A 21,440-nucleotide genomic window follows, 5' to 3' on the forward strand; every position below is an offset into this window, starting at 1 on the left:
TCAACACATGACAATATATGACGGCGAGAGATCAGTGTGAAATAACGTTTATATAGGCTATCACTAATAATGATACTTGTTTCTTAATCTAAATACATCATTTACATGCATGGCTAAATTTCTATTCACTTGAACATTTTCGAATTGCATTAATTCAACCAATTTAGGTACGCTTGGTCTATTTCGAATATTATTAGGTACATGTGACTTTCGTAATAAAACAATGGCTTTTGAAAACTTCTAATATTATGATTTAGAATTTGCTACATTTCCCGTATCATTTTTCATAAGCCTTTGAATATTTTAGCCTTTTTGGTTAATTGATATAGGGATGGGCATGGTCATAGGCAACACGCCCTGCCCCTTTGATCAGGTATTTCTACAATTATTTCACGTACAAAGTTTGAGTTTAAATCTTTAAATTCTTTCTGGAGTAATGCCTGTATAAAAGAGTTCAATACTTATTTGGTAAGTGAATTGATTGCGATTGCCAAGTGGTTTGCTTATCAGGCTCTTAATCAGGGGTTCCTGGTTTCGATCCCCACTCGGAGCTTTGTCGATTACAGTACTGGTTATAAACAGGAATGCTAAATGGTTCTTAATGACATGGTAAATTCAAATTTTAAAACTGCACATACGTTCATCGCTAAAAATCACAGTTACCAGGCATTTGGACTGCAGTTTTAGTTATTTTAGATATCTCAAATATCCTATTCGAGCAATATACATGAAAGGGATTGTGCATCATAGAATACAAGAACACATTTTGATGTTTCTCAGACCAAGAGATCAACCAAGGGAGCGAATCACTAGAATCGGGTAGTAATAATTGGGATACATTTAGCTCGTCTGGCCAAAACAACAGTCCAAATACCAGGTAACTGTACTAAAAACTCTCAACATAGCTTATGTTACGCGCTTTTTGACAGTGTCTGATCTTTGCTACATAAAATAAATATGTATAACTGAAGACGGTAAACTTAGTGCAGTTCATCTACATACGAGAGGAATCATATGGAACCATATAGAAATGTCTAGAGTTGTTATGCACCATTTACTGAGTTCTTATCACAACTGAGGACAAAATACCACAGGAAGGTTTAATGTGCTGTTTCTTGCATTTCAGGATTTTGGAAAATATTCTGCTGCATTTACTGAAGTCAACTCTCTTTTCAAAACAGATCTTTTCTGAACTGCAAGCCTTACTGAAAAAACAACACATAACAATACTGATTTTTTGTGTGTGTATGTTTCTCAATTCAACAGGATTGTTCAATTTGAGATTATTTTTGCACTAGTTATTTGCACTAGTTCTGCACATAAAATAAACAAGAAACGCCGCAATGCGACGAAACAAGGTTTTTAATGATTGACAGAAGACTTTCAGCCTGTGTCTGTTTTACTATTTTAGTAACAGTGACCTTGACCCTAGGGACCCCAAATGCAATCCATTGAAAGGTATCCATAAACTCTTCCTTTATACTAAGGTGGGTCAGGATATGTCAACCCTAACTTAAGTTATTCAGTTTCAAACATTTTTCTATTTTAAGTAACACAGTGACCTTGACCTTGAATCTAGGGAGTCCAAACGCAATCCCATAAAAGGTATCCATAAACTCTTCCTTTATACCTTGTTTGGTCAAGATATATGGACCCTGACTAAAGTTATTCAGTTTCAACTATTATTCTATTTTTAGTAACAGTGACCTTGACCTTGACCCTAGGCACCCCAAACACAATCCCATGAAAGTACCCATAAACTCTTCCTATAGACCAAGTTTGGTCAAGATATGTCAACCCTAACTAAAGTTATTCAGTTTCAACCGTTTTTCTATTTTTAGTAACAGTGACCTTAACCCTATGGACCCCAAACGCAATCCCATGAAAGGTATCCATAAACTCTACCTATAGACCAAGTTTGGTCTAGATATGTCAACCCTAACTAAAGTTATTCAGTTTCAACCGTTTTTCTATTTTTAGTAACAGTGACCATGACCTTGACCCTAAGGACCCCAAACACAATCCAATGAAAGGTATCCATAAACTCTTCCTATATACCGAGTTTAGTCAAGATATGTCAACCCGAACTAAAGTAATTCATTTTCAACTGTTTTTATATTTTTAGAAACAGTGACCTTGACCTTGAACCCAGGGACACCAAACGTAATTCCATTAAAGGTCTCCATAAACTCTTCCTATAGACCAAGATTAGTCAAGATATGTCATCCCTAACTAAAGTTATTCTGTTTCAACCGTTTTTATATTTTTAGAAACAGTGACCTTGACCTTGACTCTTGGGACCCCAAACGCAATCCCATAAAAGGTACCCATAAACTCTTCCTATAGATCAAGTTTGGTCAAGATATGTCAACCCTAACTAAAATTGTTCCGTTTCAACCGTTTTTCTATTTTTAGTAACAGTGACCTTGACCTTGACCCTAGGGACCCCAAACGCAATCCCATGAAAGGTCTCCATAAACTCTTCCTATAGACCAAGTTTAGTCAAGTTATGTTATCACTAACTAAAGTTATTCAGTTTCAACCGTTTTTCTATTTTTAGTAACAGTAACCTTGACCTTGACCCTAGGGACCCCAAACACAATCCCATAAAAGGTACCCATAAACTCTTCCTATAGATCAAGTTTGTCAAGATATGTCAACCCTAACTAAAGTTGTTCCGTTTCAACCGTTTTTATATTTTAAGTAATATTGACCTTGACCTTGACCCTAGGGACCCCAAACTCAATCCTATGAAAGGTCTCCATAAACTCTTCCTATATACCAAGTTTAGTCAAGATATGTCAACCCTAACTAAATACATTATGTTTCAACAGTTTTTCTATTTTTAGTAACAGTAACCTTGACGCTAGGGACCCCAAACACAATCCTTTGAAAGGTCTCCATAAAATCTTCCTTTAGATCAAGTTTGGTCAAGATATGTCAACCCTTACTAAATTTATTAAGTTTCAACTGTTTTTCTATTTTTAGTAACAGTGACCTTGACCTTGACTCTAGGGACCCCAAACGCAATCCAATGAAAGGTCTCCATAAAGTCTTCCTATAGACCAAGTTAAGTCAAGATATGTCATCCCTAACTAAAGTTATTCAGTTTCAACCGTTTTTTCTATTTTTAGTATCAGTGACCTTGACCCTAGAGACCCCAAACGCAATCCAATGAAAGGTCTCCATAAACTCTTCCTATAGACCAAGTTTAGTCAAGATTTGTCTTCCCTAACTAAAGTTATCCAGTTTCAACTATTTTTCTAATTTTAGTAACAGTGATCTTGACCTTGACCTTGACCCTAGGCACCCCAAACACAATCCCATGAAAGTATCCATAAACTCTTCCTTTAGACCAAGTTTGGTCAAGATATGTCAACCCTAACTAAAGATATTAAGTTTCAACAGTTTTTCTATTTTTAGTAACAGTGGCCTTGACCCTAGGGACCCCAAACGCAATCCCATAAAAGGTATCCATAATCTCTTCCTATAGACCAAGTTTGGTCAAGATATGTCAACCCCAACTAAAGTTGTTCCGTTTCAACTGTTTTTTTTCTATTTTAAGTAACATTGACCTTGACCTTGACCCTATGGACCCCAAACACAATCCCATGAAAGGTATCCATAAACTCTTCCTATATACCAAGTTTAGTCAAGATATGTCAACCCTAACTAAAGACATTAAGTTTCAACAGTTTTTCTATTTTTAGTAACAGTGACCTTGACGCTAGGGACCCCAAACACAATCCCATGAAAGGTCTCCATAAAATCTTCCTATAGATCAAGTTTGGTCAAGATATGTCAACCCTTACTAAAGTTATTAAGTTTCAACTGTTTTTCTTTTTTTAGTAACAGTGACCTTGACCTTGACTCTAGGGACCCCAAACGTAATCCCATGAAAGGTATCCATAAACTCTTCCTATATACCAAGTTTAGTCAAGATATGTCAACCCTAACTAAAGACATTAAGTTTCAACAGTTTTTCTATTTTTAGTAACAGTGACCTTGACGCTAGGGACCCCAAACACAATCCCATGAAAGGTATCCATAATCTCTTCCTATAGACCAAGTTTGGTCAAGATATGTCAACCCCAACTAAAGTTGTTCCGTTTCAACCGTTTTTCAATTTTAAGTAACATTGACCTTGACCTTGACCCTAGGGACCCCAAACAAAATCCCATGAAAGGTCTCCATAAACTCTTCCTATATACCAAGTTAAGTCAAGATATGTCAACCCTAACTAAAGACATTAAGTTTCAACAGTTTTTCTATTTTTAGTAACAGTGACCTTGACGCTAGGGACCCCAAACACAATCCTATGAAAGGTCTCCATAAAATCTTCCTATATATCAAGCTTGGTCAAGATATGTCAACCCTTACTAAAGGTATTAAGTTTCAACTGTTTTTCTATTTTTAGTAACAGTGACCTTGACCTTGACTCTAGGGACCCCAAACGCAATCCCATGAAAGGTATCCATAAATTCTTCCTATATACCAAGTTTAGTCAAGATATGTCAACCCTAACTAAAGACATTAAGTTTCAACCGTTTTTCTATTTTTAGTAACAGTGGTCTTGACGCTAGGGACGCCAAACACAATCCTATGAAAGGTCTCCATAAAGTCTTCCTATAGACCAAGTTAAGTCAAGATATGTCATCCCTAACTAAAGTTGTCCAATTTCAACAGTTTTTCTATTTTAAGTAACAGTGACCTTGACCCTAGGGACCCCAAACGCAATCCCATGAAAGGTATCCATAAACTCTGCCTATAGACCAAGTTTGGTCAAGATATGTCAACCCCAACTAAAGTTGTTCCGTTTCAACCGTTTTTTTCTATTTTAAGTAACATTGACCTTGACCTTGACCCTATGGACCCCAAACACAAACCCATGAAAGATCTCAATAAACTCTTCCTACAGACCAAGTTAAGTCAAGATATGTCATCCCTAACTAAAGGTATTCAGTTTCAACAGTTTTTTTTTATTTTTGTAACAAAGACCGTGATCTGACCCTTGGGACCCCAAACGTAATCCCATGAAAGGTCTCCATAAACTCTCCCTATATACCAAGTTTAGTCAAGATATGTTATCCCTAACTAAGGTTATTCAGTTTCAACCGTTTCTATTTTTAGTAACAGTGACCTCGACCCTAGGGACCCCAAACGCAATCCCATGAAAGGTCTCCATAAACTCATTGTATAGACCTAGTTTAGTCAAGATATGTAATCCCTTACTAAAGTTATCCAGTTTAAACCGTTTTTCAATTTTTAGTAACAGTGACCTTGACCTTGACCCTAGGGACCCCAAACGCAATTCCATGAAAGGTCTCCATAAACTCTTCCTATAAACCAAATTTAGTCAAGATATGTCCTCCCTAACTTAAGTTATTCAGTTTCAACCGTTTTTTTCTATTTTTAGTAACAGTGACCTAGGGACCCCAAACGCAATCCCATGAAAGGTACCCATAAACTCTTTCTATAGACCAAGTTTGGACAAGATATGTATACCCTTACTAAAGTTATTTAGTTTCATAGATGAGTTTGACGCCGCCCGGCCGCTATGTGAAAACCTGGTTAATAAATATGGAGAAATTGGATCTCCCTGTCTACATTCTCTGCCTATCTTAAAAAAATCTGACAAGTATCCATTTAATTGAACAGCCACCTCAGTAGTATATAAAAACATTCTAATCCACCCTTTAAACGTATCACCAAACTTAAATAATGCTAATGTTTTCTCAATAAAATTAAAATATATAGAATCAAACGCCTTTTCAAAATCAATCAGCATAATGAGACTAGGAATTTTCTTATAATCACACAATTTCATTACATCATACAATAAGTGTTTTCACTAATATTCCGACCTTTGACAAATCCAGTTTGATCTTTAGAATATAACATCTTTGGTATACACACAATCGTACCCAATTTTATATTTCTAGAAAACAAATTACACTTAAAGGCATGGTTTATTGCTCTAACAACAAAATTGCCAATATTTTTTCAAAAACATTTTGTAAATATTTACTGTGAATCCATCACATCCTGGACTTTTATCAGTGTTCATATGTTTTAAAGTACATGATACTTCATCATATGTCAGAAGGCCTTCTAAGGAGCTTATTTGATGTTTGTTTAATAATTATAAGTACAATTATCTAGTTCTTCTTGTATATCAAGATCAACAGATCTGATTTGTAACAAATATCTGTTTCACATTTCCTCACAATATTTATCATATTATTTGATATAAAAAAAGTCAAGTCTACCCTGCTGAAAAGGGTTCCGCCTTCTCCAAGTGTAGGTTCTTTTCTCTCCGTGTAATTCTCTATATGGATCTAGTATTTGTTCTACAGAAATAATATTTAACAATCTTTTCCTGGCTTTTACATTATTGTTTATTGTTTAATAGTTTTTATAGTCTAAATCTGGATTTGGCACTAAGTTATAGTCTCCACAAAAAATGAATCTATCAATATTTCTCAATGTATCTATTTTATTGAAAATCATTCCGGAGCCCTCTTTATAAATGTTCCATATTTAAATTGCGGGAATAGGAGAACCAGACTGCCACACTCAGTTCTGATTTCTGAAATCAAGATATTTAAAAGTTTACTATTTCAAGACTTAGATTTGGAGTTTATTGAATAAAAACAAAGGGCTAACGATACATTCAAAACGTTCTAGTATGCACAGCAATTAACCATTCACCCGCATAAACATGACCGATAAAGTAGCATATGTATGCATAACATGTAGGTGTAACTTTACTGTGTTTGATCTTGTGATCTTCATAACATTTGTACATTCAATGTGATATCTCGAATTATTGTAAGAGCAAAGAGCACCATAGTATCATGGTATCATAGTATGGCCCATAATGAACAGTTGGTAAAACATGCCCCTCCAGGACATTTAACGTTCTAGCCTTACATCCCTCTCCAGAGCATAATTCCAGACAATGTTTGAGATCCATCCATGACGAGGGAGAAATTTCAAGGTCACGTTTCTGTTCACTAACGTTGGCTTAATAATGGAAAGTGTTCCACAGGAAGTGGGAAGAAAATGAGCATTTCCGGCAATACATAGAATGATACCAATACAGCATTAGACATATGGTACAACAATAGTTTGCAGATAATTTGAAGAACGATAGTGCGATATGAAGATGGCGTTTCTGTTGGATGTCCCACACTAAATCGAGTGACGTCATTGAGGAATATGAAGAGACAGAAAAACGAAATATTTTTAAAGACAACCATCAATTGGAAAACCATATTAACACATATCTGTATAAACCCAAAGCACTTACCAAAGAAACATAACATACACGTGATCAATTATATATGTACAGTTGCAATGCACTCATAAACGTTTTCGATTAACGGAAATTTAATACTTTCACAGTTTGCGATTGTTCGGTGAAAGCAGTTGCATGCTCTGAATCACAAAGGCTTGGCGTTTGATTGTTTGCCTTTTATAGAGATTATATTTTGAATTCTGAATAATTGCTCAGTCTAAGTTGATAAGGACAATACAAAGAACACAGCCATTTATATAACGTTTTACCGTCTTTATACTTAATAACAATTTAATCATATTTAATCATGTTACAATGACGGGTGGCTAAAATAGCAAACTTGTAAACAAGCCGTTATATGTAAATAAATGTACAGAAAGCATTAACAAAGTGATACAATATATGGGTATAAAATGTTTATCCCAAACATTGCTTGCAAATTGGATTCCGACGGAAGATTGAATGTTTTAAATAAATAATTTGAACAGATACGGTAGAAAATAATCTAGCTTATGCAACATACCAAGTATACAAAACGTATGTTATTTTCCTTATGAATGTCATATTATAATATATACATTCTCACACACTAAGTCTACAAAACAAGGAATGGACTCCGTGGCGGAACACAATTTGAACGGATTTGGTTTTTGTATCACAATACACTCTTTTCTAAAATAAGTAAATGTCTAGTTTCCTCCTTTAAGGTATTCTATGTAAGTTATTCTTATAAAATGAAGGCATATAATTAAATATGTACCCTATATATCCGAAATGCTCTGATAGTGGCTTTCGTCCTTAGTCAGTCTAAAACGATACACGCAAGTCCATCTTAAATCATTTATCGAGTGTATGTCAATTATTGAAAGAATGGTAAAAATAGTCAATTTTCGATACTAAGCAATTTTAAAAAAATTAACGTTGGCATGTATGATGTAATAAACTGAAATTCAATGGAAACGCACCACCAGTACAATATAAAACATAATGCTAATGGTAAGGTGTTTGAAGTTCATCCATATTCTAAGTGAAGTTGAAATTGATTTCTCTTCCAAAACATCTGATATTGTTTTTAATGCACCGCGTTGGTTTGTAAGAGTCCTAGGATCAAACACTACACGTAACAAACGTCTGTCAATGTAATACATGACCCCTGCTTCTGCGACGTCACTGATTTGCTTTTCAAAATTAAATACAGGAAATGTTTGAGCCATTGTTTTGTCTTATGATCATATTGTCAAAATCAGTTTAAGTCGCTATACGATGACGTTTTCTGTGTCTTGATAGCGTTCATCGCACGCGAGTTAAAATACTGTCATAACGATTGGAATTATATATGTTTTCGTTTATACAAACAATAATTATGTCTCCCGACGGCATAAATCATAAGTGATGTTCCCGTTTTTTATAATTTGCAACCCTCGTTAAGTCTTTGACTGCGTGTATGTGTGGAATATATATTGCGGGTGCAAATTCTTCAAATATGATAAAAATATCACTCAAAAATGAAGAAACAAAACAACGGTTCAATTTGTAGTGCGTTTTCATTAAATTAAGTAAATTCAAAAATAGTGTATACAAATCACTTCACATATCAAATTGATAAAAAAACGCGAACAAAAAAGAAACATTTCGAACTTTTCTGCTCTCGAATTTGCTTCTGAAGTATAACCAATTAATGCCCCAGTAATAGTTTTAACCACAGGTGCTCGTCACAGTCAGCCTGGATACAGTAAAAAAAAATAATATTTTTAATATTTTATTTATTTATTTATTTATTTATTTTGGTCAAGATTGAATACATGTCATTTTAAAAAATATTCAACAATTTTTCCTGAAAAAAGATAGTATGAACATTTGCAAAAATTCATGAATTCCAAATGGACCTAATCAATAGAACATAGTTCCTAAAATAATGGAGATAACCTAATAATGTTTACACTTCTGATAAGGTAAGATTCCCATCTACAAGAAAAATGTGCCTTGTATGCTAGTTGGATTGACCTTTACGGCATATTCAAACAAAATGTACCGACCAGAAAGAACCGTTAAATACAGACTGACATGCAAACATTGCGCATTCATTACAAAGAGAAGCTTGAAATATCATTCCTACCGTTTAAAACTCGTTTTTTTGTTGCGGTATATCGACTGTTTATGATCAATATTTTTACTAATATTGAGGACCGTAGATTTAAGTATCTTCGATATTATCAAAAGCAATTAAAAACCTCAACCTTTACCAACTTATCTCAAATAAAAAAGGCATGTATTAGCCACAGTCTTAAGTCAACCCCGTCTCGATAACATTGCTGACAGTTTCCGTTAAAAAGTTATCTGTTACACTGACTTTCAGCATCATAACAACAATGAGAGCCACAAAATGGTCAAGGGCATTGTCATAAGTCAGCCCGTTCTCGAGTCTTTATTCAAACATTATATTTGTTCTGCAATGATAAGAAATATGATAATTGGTGAATGCTTGTGTATATAGTGACTGTTGCGTGTCTACATTGATTGAAATTTATCTGTTGAAACGGTATTTTACATTTTGGATGTACTTATGTGCAAAAGCGGTCGCACACATACAAAACCACACAAAAAAGACACACTATTACGTTCCCAGTCCTCCCAGTATTCATGGCACTATTTAAAGTGTTTCAAAGTGCGGCATGCATAACAATACTCGGAAGTTTAGATGATTTTAATGATGCTTTTGTTATTAAAGGATCATTTATTTTCCTTGACAGTATTCTACTGTGTTCTGGATGCTTCGTATATGGTTAATGTGGTGGTTTCAATAGTACATATTGTGTGGTTTCTTGTCTACGGCATGTCAACTTCTGCAAACAAGCCTAACTTAAAAAGCATCGATAAGTTACTGAGAGCTCAAGCCAAAGTAACTAAATGATTTAATCATTCAAACTGCAATATTTGAAATATAAATCAATCCAACAGATCAAAAGTATTGATCTACTCAAAAAATTTCTATAATTGGATATACTTAAATCAGATGTTCAGATAATAAATTTTAAACCGCTGCATTTATCCCAGCGCCGCAAGCATTGGGACATTCACCGCGTTGTATGACCAGTATTTCATGTACACGCTTTTGTTTCATTAATCCGCATATGAAATACACATCTTCATTTCAAAAAACGAAAACCGTATTCCATGTGTCCGCAAAGAAATAAAGACAATTGTATCTCTAGTAAGAAATGTCATCCGATTTTATCTCAAGAACAGAACCGTTTTTCAATATCGTACATTATAGAGTTTTGTGACATACACATACTAAACAAATCAAACTATGATTATTAAATTGTATTGAAATTGTGGAAACAAATGCGCCCTTTCAAAGACGCAATCGTTTCCATAATTTCAGTTATTAATGTCTGATTTTTAATATACAATTGACTCAACTGGAATCATATAGAACGGACATTCAAATAGTTAAATAAAGTATAAAACAATACATTCCCATGCTTTGCTCTAGGATAATGTTTCTATATGTTTTAAAACCGACACCACCTGGCTATTTTAAGGATCTGGAAAAATCATGCATTGCTCGGCTACCGAGCTGTTACATCAACAATTAAAATCAAGTAGACGTGAAAGTGTAAAAAATAGTTGAGCGAAGTTTTTTTTGTTAAAGTTAAGTGCGACGTGACGTACCTAATACATAATAGGACGTTGTAGCGTGGTGGTGGTGTTAGTAGTTTATACTCCGGGTCCCGGCGTGAGCACATTGAAGGGTCCCAGAGTGACAGTTCAACCACCGCACACATATCCTGGGCAGAACCAGTACTGGGTGCCTTCACCTCTGCAAGGAACTGACAACTTCTGTACATGCCAGGGGCAGTGGTACAGTGCGAATGGCCGTAGAAAGGATTTCATAACCAATCACAACAGAAGTGACCTGGTCCGCCCGGGAATCGAACCCGGGTTGTCCAATTCAGAGTCCAATGCTCTACCGATTGAGCTAACCGGGCGGACAAGGGTTAGGGTAGCGTTATTAAGAATTGAAATATTAAACCGACTGTTTGCTCGCAAGCTCGTCTAATGCCTTTCTATGTTTTGCTATAAAAAGCTCTTCTTTGCAATATTTCTGCCGCGTTGTAAATATGTTGGAGAAACAGAGAATTATTATTTTAATGTTATTCCGTATAAGTCAAGATTAGGTTAGCATTTTATAACGTTTAATTAAAAACAAAAGTATTTCCTAAAATCTAGTTTCACGATTACTAAGTGTACTACAATGTTAAGTTGTGTGTTATCATTAATGAAGGACGTTTGGCTTTATAACGTACCAAAGTATACGTACTTATTGATGATTTAAGCCAATTGTAAACTTGAAGATCGATTTACTGATGTTGTGTATTTTCTTTCATGGGTTTAACCTTAAAGCCTTTTTTTCAAGACTGACTCTTTCAATGTGTTAATGTCACTGACATCATTGCGTGATTAGTTTTAAACATCTTTTTATAATACTTTTTTGTTTGAGAATGCCTTGATGCCAACCCGTTAATTGCATAAATTCACCCATAAAAAATGTGTCTACATGAATTAATCAAGAACAAAAACATGGAAAAATAACATGGAAATAATATATCAGTAACCATGTGATATAGTTAATGAGAATAACAATTTTACTGATACTGCGTACTGATTGAACCATGTAATATGTACATATTCGTTAAATGTCTAATCCATTCGATAATTTTCTTACAAACGAGTTAACTCATATACAAGCTAATTTAAATTGCTAATTTTAAGTTAATTATAAAGAATGTAGTCATTCTGTTTTGCAACATTTATTACACAGTCTACGCGTTTCACGTATAATGAGTGTTGTCATATTGTTGCACAACAGGCATTAGACAGTCTATGCTATATACAAAAAAGCAATGAAGTGATCCTGTTTTGCAACAATCATTACACAGTCTACGTGTTCACGTATAAGCAAAGTTGTCAACCTTCTCGAAAAAGCCATTAAACATCACATAGAAGCAATGTTCGAGTATAACAATACAAACTTGCAATCACATTACATAACCTGATCTCATTTTCAGGCGTAACTTGTTTAAGAATGATATTTCATAGGGCCAAATTATAAGCGTTATCTTTATTGAAGACTAAACATAGCAATTTTTGATTACTTAATACTTGAAATACCTGAAAAGTCTTTGAAAAGAGAAATTTTCTCAATTTCAAAGTATTTAGGAAAATAGTAAGCTTATCTGGATCATGTTTAAAGGGACCTAAGATTCTTAGGTGTTTAACGTACATCGTGTTTTTGGACGATCGTTCTGGATGAAGACTAAACCGTTTTTTATGCAGATTGTACAGTTTTAATGCAAGAAAATGCTTAAGATAGCGATTACCTTATTCTAAAACTGAAATAGAGTTTGATTTCTTGATTGCCTCTAGTAAAATTGTGCATACATGTACCTTTTTAACAACATAATGATTCACATTAATTACAACAGAAAAATAATTACGAATATTCATTTGCTATGGAATACCTCAATAGGTGTGATTGGCTTCCGGGCAATGGAGTCAGCCCGTGTCTTCATTTCAACATGATCGTCCTCCAAATCGTGAGAGGCATTCATATGCATTGATGTCTCAGACATGTCCACATACACATTTGTATCAAGAGAGGGAGAATAATCGATCACTGGTGATGTGACTGTTGTGAAATGTAATGGGTTTAATTTGTTATTCTGGCTACCTGGTGTTTATTACATTGATTTAGTTACTTAGAGAGATTATTTTACATTTTATTTCCTTTTTTCAAATTTCCTATCCTTAAGAAAAATATTGAAATGCGTTCAATATACTGAGAAATCGTTTAGAATGAAAAAAAAATCAAAATATTGGTTTAATGGGAGTAAAATTTGTTTTCTAAATGCGAAATAAGTAAAATAAGACACACATATATCCTCGGTTGAAATAAATAGAAACATATCACGCCAAATTAATACATTCCGTATAAATTCAGAATTTTATACTGAAGAGTCGTTCAAACAAGAATAACTTACCTTCTGCTTTGCCCGCATCTCTATATAATAAAGATTCACACAAAGTTACATTCGTACATGAAAGTGTCAAGTTTATGAAATGCATATCAACAAATGAATAAAAAGGAAAGTTCATAGTTCGTTTGGGACAGTTGTAATCGTAGTTCTAACCTGGTACTGCTTCTACCTTTAAGCCACCGTACCAGTGTTCCTGAAATGTGGTATGGATATGTGATCTTCTGTTAGGATAATCGATATTCCAAAATAGATTTATTCACTTATACATGCTTTGATGGTGTAGAATGGTCGTAAGCATCGACATGTAGCTTTCCCTCTCATTGAACTAATGCACTGGTTACTGTTCTTCTCATTTGGAATTATTGGAAATTGAAAATAGAATACCACCAAAAATTGTATTTGTGTTGACTCCGTTCAGTGATATGTGAAACAGACGAACAAACGTCCTCAATAAAATTCTTAAATAATAAAAGACGCCATAATACTTACTTGCTGACGCAACGAAAATACAGAGAACAACAAATGCTCCTATTCCTATCAAAATTGGCTCCAATGAAAACTTCAACGACCGTGTACTGTAGTCGCCTGTAATAGCGATCAGGAAACAAGACATGAACAGGCTTCAGTGTCGAAAATATCTTTAAATCAAACTTAATCAACACCGAAAATAAACAATGTCAAGTTTTATGGATTATGGTAATATGAACAGGTTTGAAATACTCAATGCTTGAAACAGACGGATATTCTTGGCGGAAGTTAGTTCCATTTTCCCTAGCATTTGTTGGGTTTTCTTTCTTTATCCCGCCTTTTGTCGCTATATTTGTACTAGACGCGCATTTCGTCTCGTTAAATAGACCATTTGCACGTATTTCATGCAATGAACTACCTTTTAGATCCGTTTCGCCTGTCAGGGAATCAAAATACGGTGAACTATTCTGTACTTTATCGAGGGAAAAGTTCAAGGGTTGAGTGTGCACTGAAATGATGAATATAGACCATTAAAGAGAAACGTTTAATAACAAATGTGTTTTTTTATTAGTTACATTTGTATGTGTTTATGTGACACATCTTGTCTAAGAATGAACTTTTCAAGTGTCCAAATGCTGTCAAGAAGTGAAATTACCTTGGAATATTAATGTAATGGTTACCACACGTGGACGATTGGATATCATCGTAAAACAAGTTACATCAATTGACTTTTTGGTAATTTGAAGCGCAAACACTTTATTATCAAATTCATTTGAGATTGTTACAAAATCTAAATGTCTACTCTTTTACATGTGGCTTCTATATATCCGTAAATTGTAGACTTTTTACGCTAACATATTTCCTTTCCATTCCACTCTTTGTTTATCTTCAATATCGAAGCGAATGTTTTTGACATTTCGTCCAATATATCATTTTGAACAGCACCCATGATGACTGGGTTGCATACTTATATTTCAATAATCGCTGGTGGTCGTGTATTTAACACCTCGCAACTGATTGTCGTATTTTCATGGACGTTTTCCGGAATGTTCAAAATAATGTTCGAATCTTTCTCTAAGTAAATGCAAAAACAATTGATCCATTCATACCACAACGCACTAAGACGACTATTAGTCACAAACGACTAAATACATTTCCTATATATTCTATAAACAATTTTCACGCAAGATGACACTGATTTCTAGTGCTGAACCCCGACACCATATATGGGGAAATATTTCAAATGTGTACTAGACATTAAACGTTAGAAAAAAGTTCGGTTTCTAAAAAGCAAATTAAAATGGGTTAAAAGTAACCAATTTGCTTTCGATAAAGTGACCAAATCCGGTGTATGAGTACAAACAATGCGGGGAAAATTTAAACCAAAAATGCATATCAGGTAGATTTTGCATATTCAGCCTTTTCAATTATAAACCATCAAAACCTATAAAGATGGAAAGTAGAAAATGATCTGAGATACTATAACCATGCTTTGTTTTACCACCATATGACTAAATACCATAACTCATTCTCCTTATACATTACTTTATACAGATTATGATTCAACAACGTATATGATTTAAATTATACACACTTTGTCATTTAGATATTACAAATATGAATTTACGCTCTAAGCACGAATGTTCTAATGCACAACTATATTTCGCTTTGAGAAAAAAAGCAATTACCCATGTAAACCAATTTTGCTGAACTGTTTAGGTCGTGTACATAATCATCGTTAGAGACCTTGCAAGTTACAATAAGACCGTCATTGTCCCTCCAAGTGTTTGCGTCTAGAACAACTGTATACACCCCTGACTGGGTTTCGCTCTCTTGCATCGTAACAACTTGGCTCCCAATCCAAAGGGTTACACGGGTTCTTCCTGTCGTACGACTTGTGTTGCAATAAATGATAGTGTCTGCATTACCGTAAACGCAATCATCCATTATTGGTCCAATAAGCTGCTTATCTTAAACATAAGTAGAGTGCTTGTTAACAACGTACTCATAATGTGATCGCTCAGTCTTATACAACAAAGATAATCGAGACTTACCTGTCACATGTATGTCTAATCGGTTTGTAGTGTCTGTAAATGTATGTCCGCATTGCAAAGCGTAACGTCCAGCTTCCTTTTCCATAAAATTGTGTATGTTTAGAGTGTACAAATAATCAGACATTTTCTTCTCTTCAAAAGTGTTGTTTTGAAGATACACGGGCTGTCTTAACTATTTTAACCATGTACGTGCATTATGCAAATCATTTTGTTCGACCAATGCATCAGAAGGGTAATAAGCGATTTCAACATTTGTTCCATATTTTATTTCCGAGGAAAGTAGCACCAGATTGCCACACTTTTGTCTGATTTCTAAAATTAAAGATATTTAAATGTATAACTTGTTACTAAGTATTGAATGACGTAGATTAAGAGTTTTATAAATAGTTTCATAGGACTTATTCAAAATGCAATGAAATATATACCGCTATAACAATTACCGATACAGTAACAAAACATGAGTATACATACCATGTAAGCGTATCTTTACGGTGTTTGATCTTGTGACATCATTTAGATTGCTACATTGAACATGAAATTTTGAATTATTGCGAGATTCATCCGCATAGAAATGCATAGTATGATAGTGTGACCCATCCTGAACAGTTTGTTGAAAACGCATCTTCGGCACTCCACCTGCGTATTTTCTTGCTTCATCTAACCCCGGAGAATACTTCCAGACAATGTCTGTGATCCATTGGTTATCAGGGATGAATTTTAAAGTGACCTTTCTGTTCACAAATGTTGGCTTCATTATTGTCAATGCCCCACACCAGCCAGACGCATCTCTAACTAGCACTACAATTATAAAATATATTTAAGAGTTTATAATATATATTTATATTTATATAGTATATTAGTTTAAAAATGGATACCGGCTCACCCATCTTCAATACCAAAATCATAAAGCAACCAACGCTTATCTATATTAATCTTATAAGATGTTTTGCTTGGAAGTATATTTTATCCTGCGTTATGTTTATACATCTTATAATGAATATTAAGGGAATGAAAAACGAGATGTCAATCATCAAAAATCATCAATTGTAATACAGTGTCAAAGGTAACACAATTCTATATAAATTTAAAGCACTTACCAAGGCAACATAAAATAATGTATACACTGATATCCATTTTGTTATCACTTTGATTGCTTGAATACAATTCATTTTATTATTACTATATTGATCAATTATATATGTACAGATGCAATGATGTCTTAAACAAAACCTTCTAATTACGGAGGTTTATCACTTTCACATCGCGATATTGCTCTTTGAAAAACAATTGCTTAGTATGAATCACAAGCATTTGGTGTTTGATTGTTTAGGATAAATTCCGGTTAGACTTAAATTTCCTCACCAAAAAGCTCCATACATTTTAAAACGAAAAATACGCCACATTTACCAATCGTCATAAGCCCATCATAATTAAATAATTTCGTCATTAAAATTAAAAGAAGTAAATAAGAAATTTATTATTTATTCACATTAAAACATATGAATCTATTAACTATTCATTAAGTATACAAGACGGAAACAATGGATTGTGGAAACAGTATACTAACAAGCCGTAAAAAGAGTTTCCCTTTAGCTCCAGGCCTAATTCAAGTATTGTTCGACAATAATGTGTAACAATAAACTGGAAAGGGGACCATGTGGAAGCACAACTATAATAAGCAGTGTCGGATTGACTGAGACTGTTCATTTACAGCTGTAATTTTAGTGTCGGATTGATTGAAAATGTCTATTGTCAGCTTTAATGGCAGTGACGGATTGATTAAAACTGATCATTGACAGCTATAATATTAGTATCGGATTGATTAAAACTGTTCATTGACAGCTATAATATTAGTGTCGGATTGATTAAAACTGTTCATTGAAAGCCTAAAGAGCAGTGACGTATTGATTGGAGCCGTTCAATGACAGATATAAGAGCAATGTCGGATTCATTAACATTTTCCACTGCATCTTTATATTGTTGGATTGATGGAAACCGTTCACTGACATCTATAGTAGCAGTGTGTCGGAGAGACTAAAACTGTTCATTAACAGCTATAATAGCAATGATGACAGCAATTATAGCGGTATTGATTTGACTGAAACTGATAATAGCTTTAATAACGGATTCATTTAAACTGTTCATTGACAGCTTTAGCAGCAACGCCGGGTTGATTGAAACTGTTCATTGATAGCTGTATTAGCAGAATTGGATTGATTGAAACTGTTCATTTGCAGCTTTAATAGCAGTGTGTCGGATTGATTGAAACTGTTCATTGACAGCTATAATAGCAGTGTCGGATTGACTGAAACTGTTCATTGAGAGCTTTAATAGCAGTGTCGGATTGACTGAAACTGTTCAATGACAGTTATAATAGCAGTGTCGGATTGATTGAAACTGTTCATTGAGAGCTTTAATAGCAGTGTCGGATTAACTGAAACTGTTCATTGACAGTTATAAAAGTAGTGTCGGATTGATTGAAACTGTTCATTGACAGATTTAATAGCAGTGTCGGATTGATTGAAACTGTTCATTGACAGATTTAATAGCAGTGTCGGATTAACTGAAACTGTTCATTGACAGATTTAATAGCAGTGTCGGATTAACTGAAACTGTCCATTGAGAGCTTTAATAGCAGTGTCGGATTAACTGAAACTGTTCATTGAAAGATTTAATAGCAGTGTCGGATTAACTGAAACTGTTCATTGACAGATTTAATAGCAGTGTCGGATTAACTGAAACTGTTCATTGACAGATTTAATAGCAGTGTCGGATTAACTGAAAGTGTTCATTGACAGATTTAATAGCAGTGTCGGATTAACTGAAACTGTTCATTGACAGATTTAATAGCAGTGTCGGATTAACTGAAACTGTTCATTGACAGATTTAATAGCGGTGTCGGATTAACTGAAACTGTTCATTGAGAGCTTTAATAGCAGTGTCGGATTGACTGAAACTGTTCATTGACAGATTTAATAGCAGTGTCGGATTAACTGAAATTGTTTATGTTTACTCACCGAAAGAGACGTGATGCAGGTCATCAGAAAATGGTTTTATCGTAATATTCCATTATATTATTTTTCGGTTTTAATTTGATTTCAATTTACCGCCATCTGTCAAATTCGCGTATTAATTCGAATGTGTTACGTAGTTTTGTGTAATGAAGTCAAGGAAAGCTACTACAGCGAAACGAAGTCAGAAGTTACAGAATTTACTTTATTGAGCAAAATAAGAACAAAATAATTTGTGTTTTAGCAAAATTAACAAATTGCTAATATGAAAACAAGTATCAAATGTCACAGCACAAAAAAACGGTACTTATTTTACGAGTATACACTAATCGCCATTTCCTGTAGACGTAACGCGGCCATTTTAAACAAAGTAAATATTCGTGAATTTGATTTGACGATCATAATATGCAGAATTGAGGGAAGTTAGTGAGTCAATCGCTATTTCTATCGATGTTGCGAACTCGCCTTTTTTGTATTGGCGAGCTGCTCAAATTCATGATAATAAACATGGATAACGCAACAATTTAGGAACTTCAATTACAACATATTCACTGAAGTAGCTGTCTAGATGGATTGAAAGTGTTCTCTGCTTCGTGCTTATCCTCATGGTTCTTTGAAGAACATAAGAACCATTTTCCTGAAAATTTACACGTATTGAGCGTGAGTAAAGTTGGATAATTAATGTCTTAAAATGTTGACTGGTTTTACCAGTTTTTTTTGGTCCCGCTATTTCTAGCAACACGAAAGTAGTTCCGATATTACACACGGTACTCGCATGATACTGAATGATCAGGAAACGACAGTAACATGATACGGATTTTTCTGGCCATCACCAAACACACCAAAATAGTTCTACAGTTGCCTAGCATTTGCGTGGTATTCCGTAGGTAGATTCATAAAAGATTTTTCACGGTTTACCCGCCCCTAAGCTGAGTTGATACCACACCCACCTTAAAGAAAGGCACAAAGAAAAAAAGCAGAACAGAAAAAAATGGAAATGGTCATAGAATGAAAAGAAGACATTTTAAGATTTGAAAGAGATATTGACGAGCCGACCAGTATTAAACTTTCCGGATTTTACTAAGCCCTTTGAATTGCACACTGATGCATGCACCACTTGATTTGTAGCAGTACTATTTTAACAGCAAGAGGGAATGAAAAGAGTTACCACTTATACAAGCAGTGAAGTCAGTAAATTTGTGAATAATAATTCAACTAACAGAGAAGAACTTTAGTGTTGAAGTTGGCAATAATTTAAAAAATGGGATTATTTGACAACAATGGTGCATTGTGACAATAATCCACTGACTCAGTCTCACTCTCCTCTCAACCTTGATGCTACAAGGTAGAGATGGGCAGCTGCATTGGCAGATTATGATTTTGAAATCGGACACTGACCTGGAACCAACAACAGAGACGCAGATGCCCTCAGTTGGTACATATGTGAGAAGATAGAGGTCAGGACACAAGATGATAATGTAACTGAAGAAATAGTTCAGTTAGATAGAGATGCAGTAAAAGAAATTTGAAGTGCACTTTCTAAACCATACATTGACACTCTACCCACTATGAGCATGCACCTATTAGAGGTTAATGAAGACAATAGTTTTCCAATGACCCAAGTAGAGTTAAAGGAGATCAGAAGGAAACAGAAAGGTGACCCCTGATAGGAAAATGGAGGATTGCGTAAGAGTGAGTGGTTACAAGGTAAGAGTGCAATAGAAAATGACTACAATAAAGAAGGTTCAGTAATAAAGAAAAGTTGGAAACACTTCAAGATCAAAAGAGGTGTTTTGTACAGAGAAGTAGAGCGAGATGGTGAAAGGATTAAACAATGCACCTGAGTGTAATCGACAAGATGACAGGTTTGCACACTAATGTAGGCCATCCAGGCATAGAAAGGATAAATCGCATATGACCAAGATATTTCTGGTCTTGTGGTAGAACACATAAAAGACTTATATGAAGAATACTTGCAATTCGCGGAAGAAGTCTGTCACGTACACACGTGCACCATCAGTATGTGTGAATACGACTTTCACCTTACAGCTTGTTTGCTTTGAGTTTGTGACAGTGGTAACCACCAAGGGAAGATACTCAAACATATAAGTTATCACCGACGACTTTACAAATTACTCACTTGCAATATCAACACGCAATTGGACTGCTAAAACTACTGCCGAGGCGTTTTACAATTTGTTCATTGTAAAGAATGGAATTCTACATAGATCAAGGTGCCAATTTTGAAAGTCATCTAATCAAGTAGCTATGTGAGCTTACCAAAATGAAGAAGAGTCACACTTTATTGTACCATCAACAAGGAAACGCAGGTACAGAGAGGTTTAACTGGACTCTTATCAGTATGATTGAGCAAGATCAGAAGAATGATTGCAAAAGTATTTAAGCTCCATAGTGTTTGCCTACCATAGCACGACGTATAAATCAACCATAGTTTTACCGCTCGAGCTCATGTTCGGTGGGAAGCCACGTTAAGGCCATGTTTGATATTGAGGAAGAGAATGAAGAAAAGGTTAAGATTCAAGAAAAGTATATATCATAATCAAGA

The 21,440-nt window shown here is 34.6% G+C and overlaps 1 protein-coding gene across 1 annotated transcript; it reads right to left on the reverse strand.

Annotated features, from left to right (window-relative positions):
* Positions 1–12,807: 12,807 nt before the first annotated feature.
* LOC128234509 (uncharacterized) lies at positions 12,808–15,655 on the reverse strand. Its single transcript, XM_052948766.1, has 5 exons — positions 15,498–15,655; positions 14,228–14,317; positions 13,785–13,926; positions 13,345–13,364; positions 12,808–12,992 (listed from the first exon to the last, which is right to left on the reverse strand). Exons 1-5 carry the CDS (start codon positions 15,646–15,648, stop codon positions 12,808–12,810), a joined length of 588 nt encoding a protein of 195 aa, XP_052804726.1. The 5' UTR covers positions 15,649–15,655.
* Positions 15,656–21,440: the final 5,785 nt, after the last annotated feature.

Source organism: Mya arenaria, chromosome 5 (assembly GCF_026914265.1).
Source record: "Mya arenaria isolate MELC-2E11 chromosome 5, ASM2691426v1".
Classification (NCBI taxonomy): Eukaryota; Metazoa; Mollusca; class Bivalvia; order Myida; family Myidae; genus Mya; species Mya arenaria.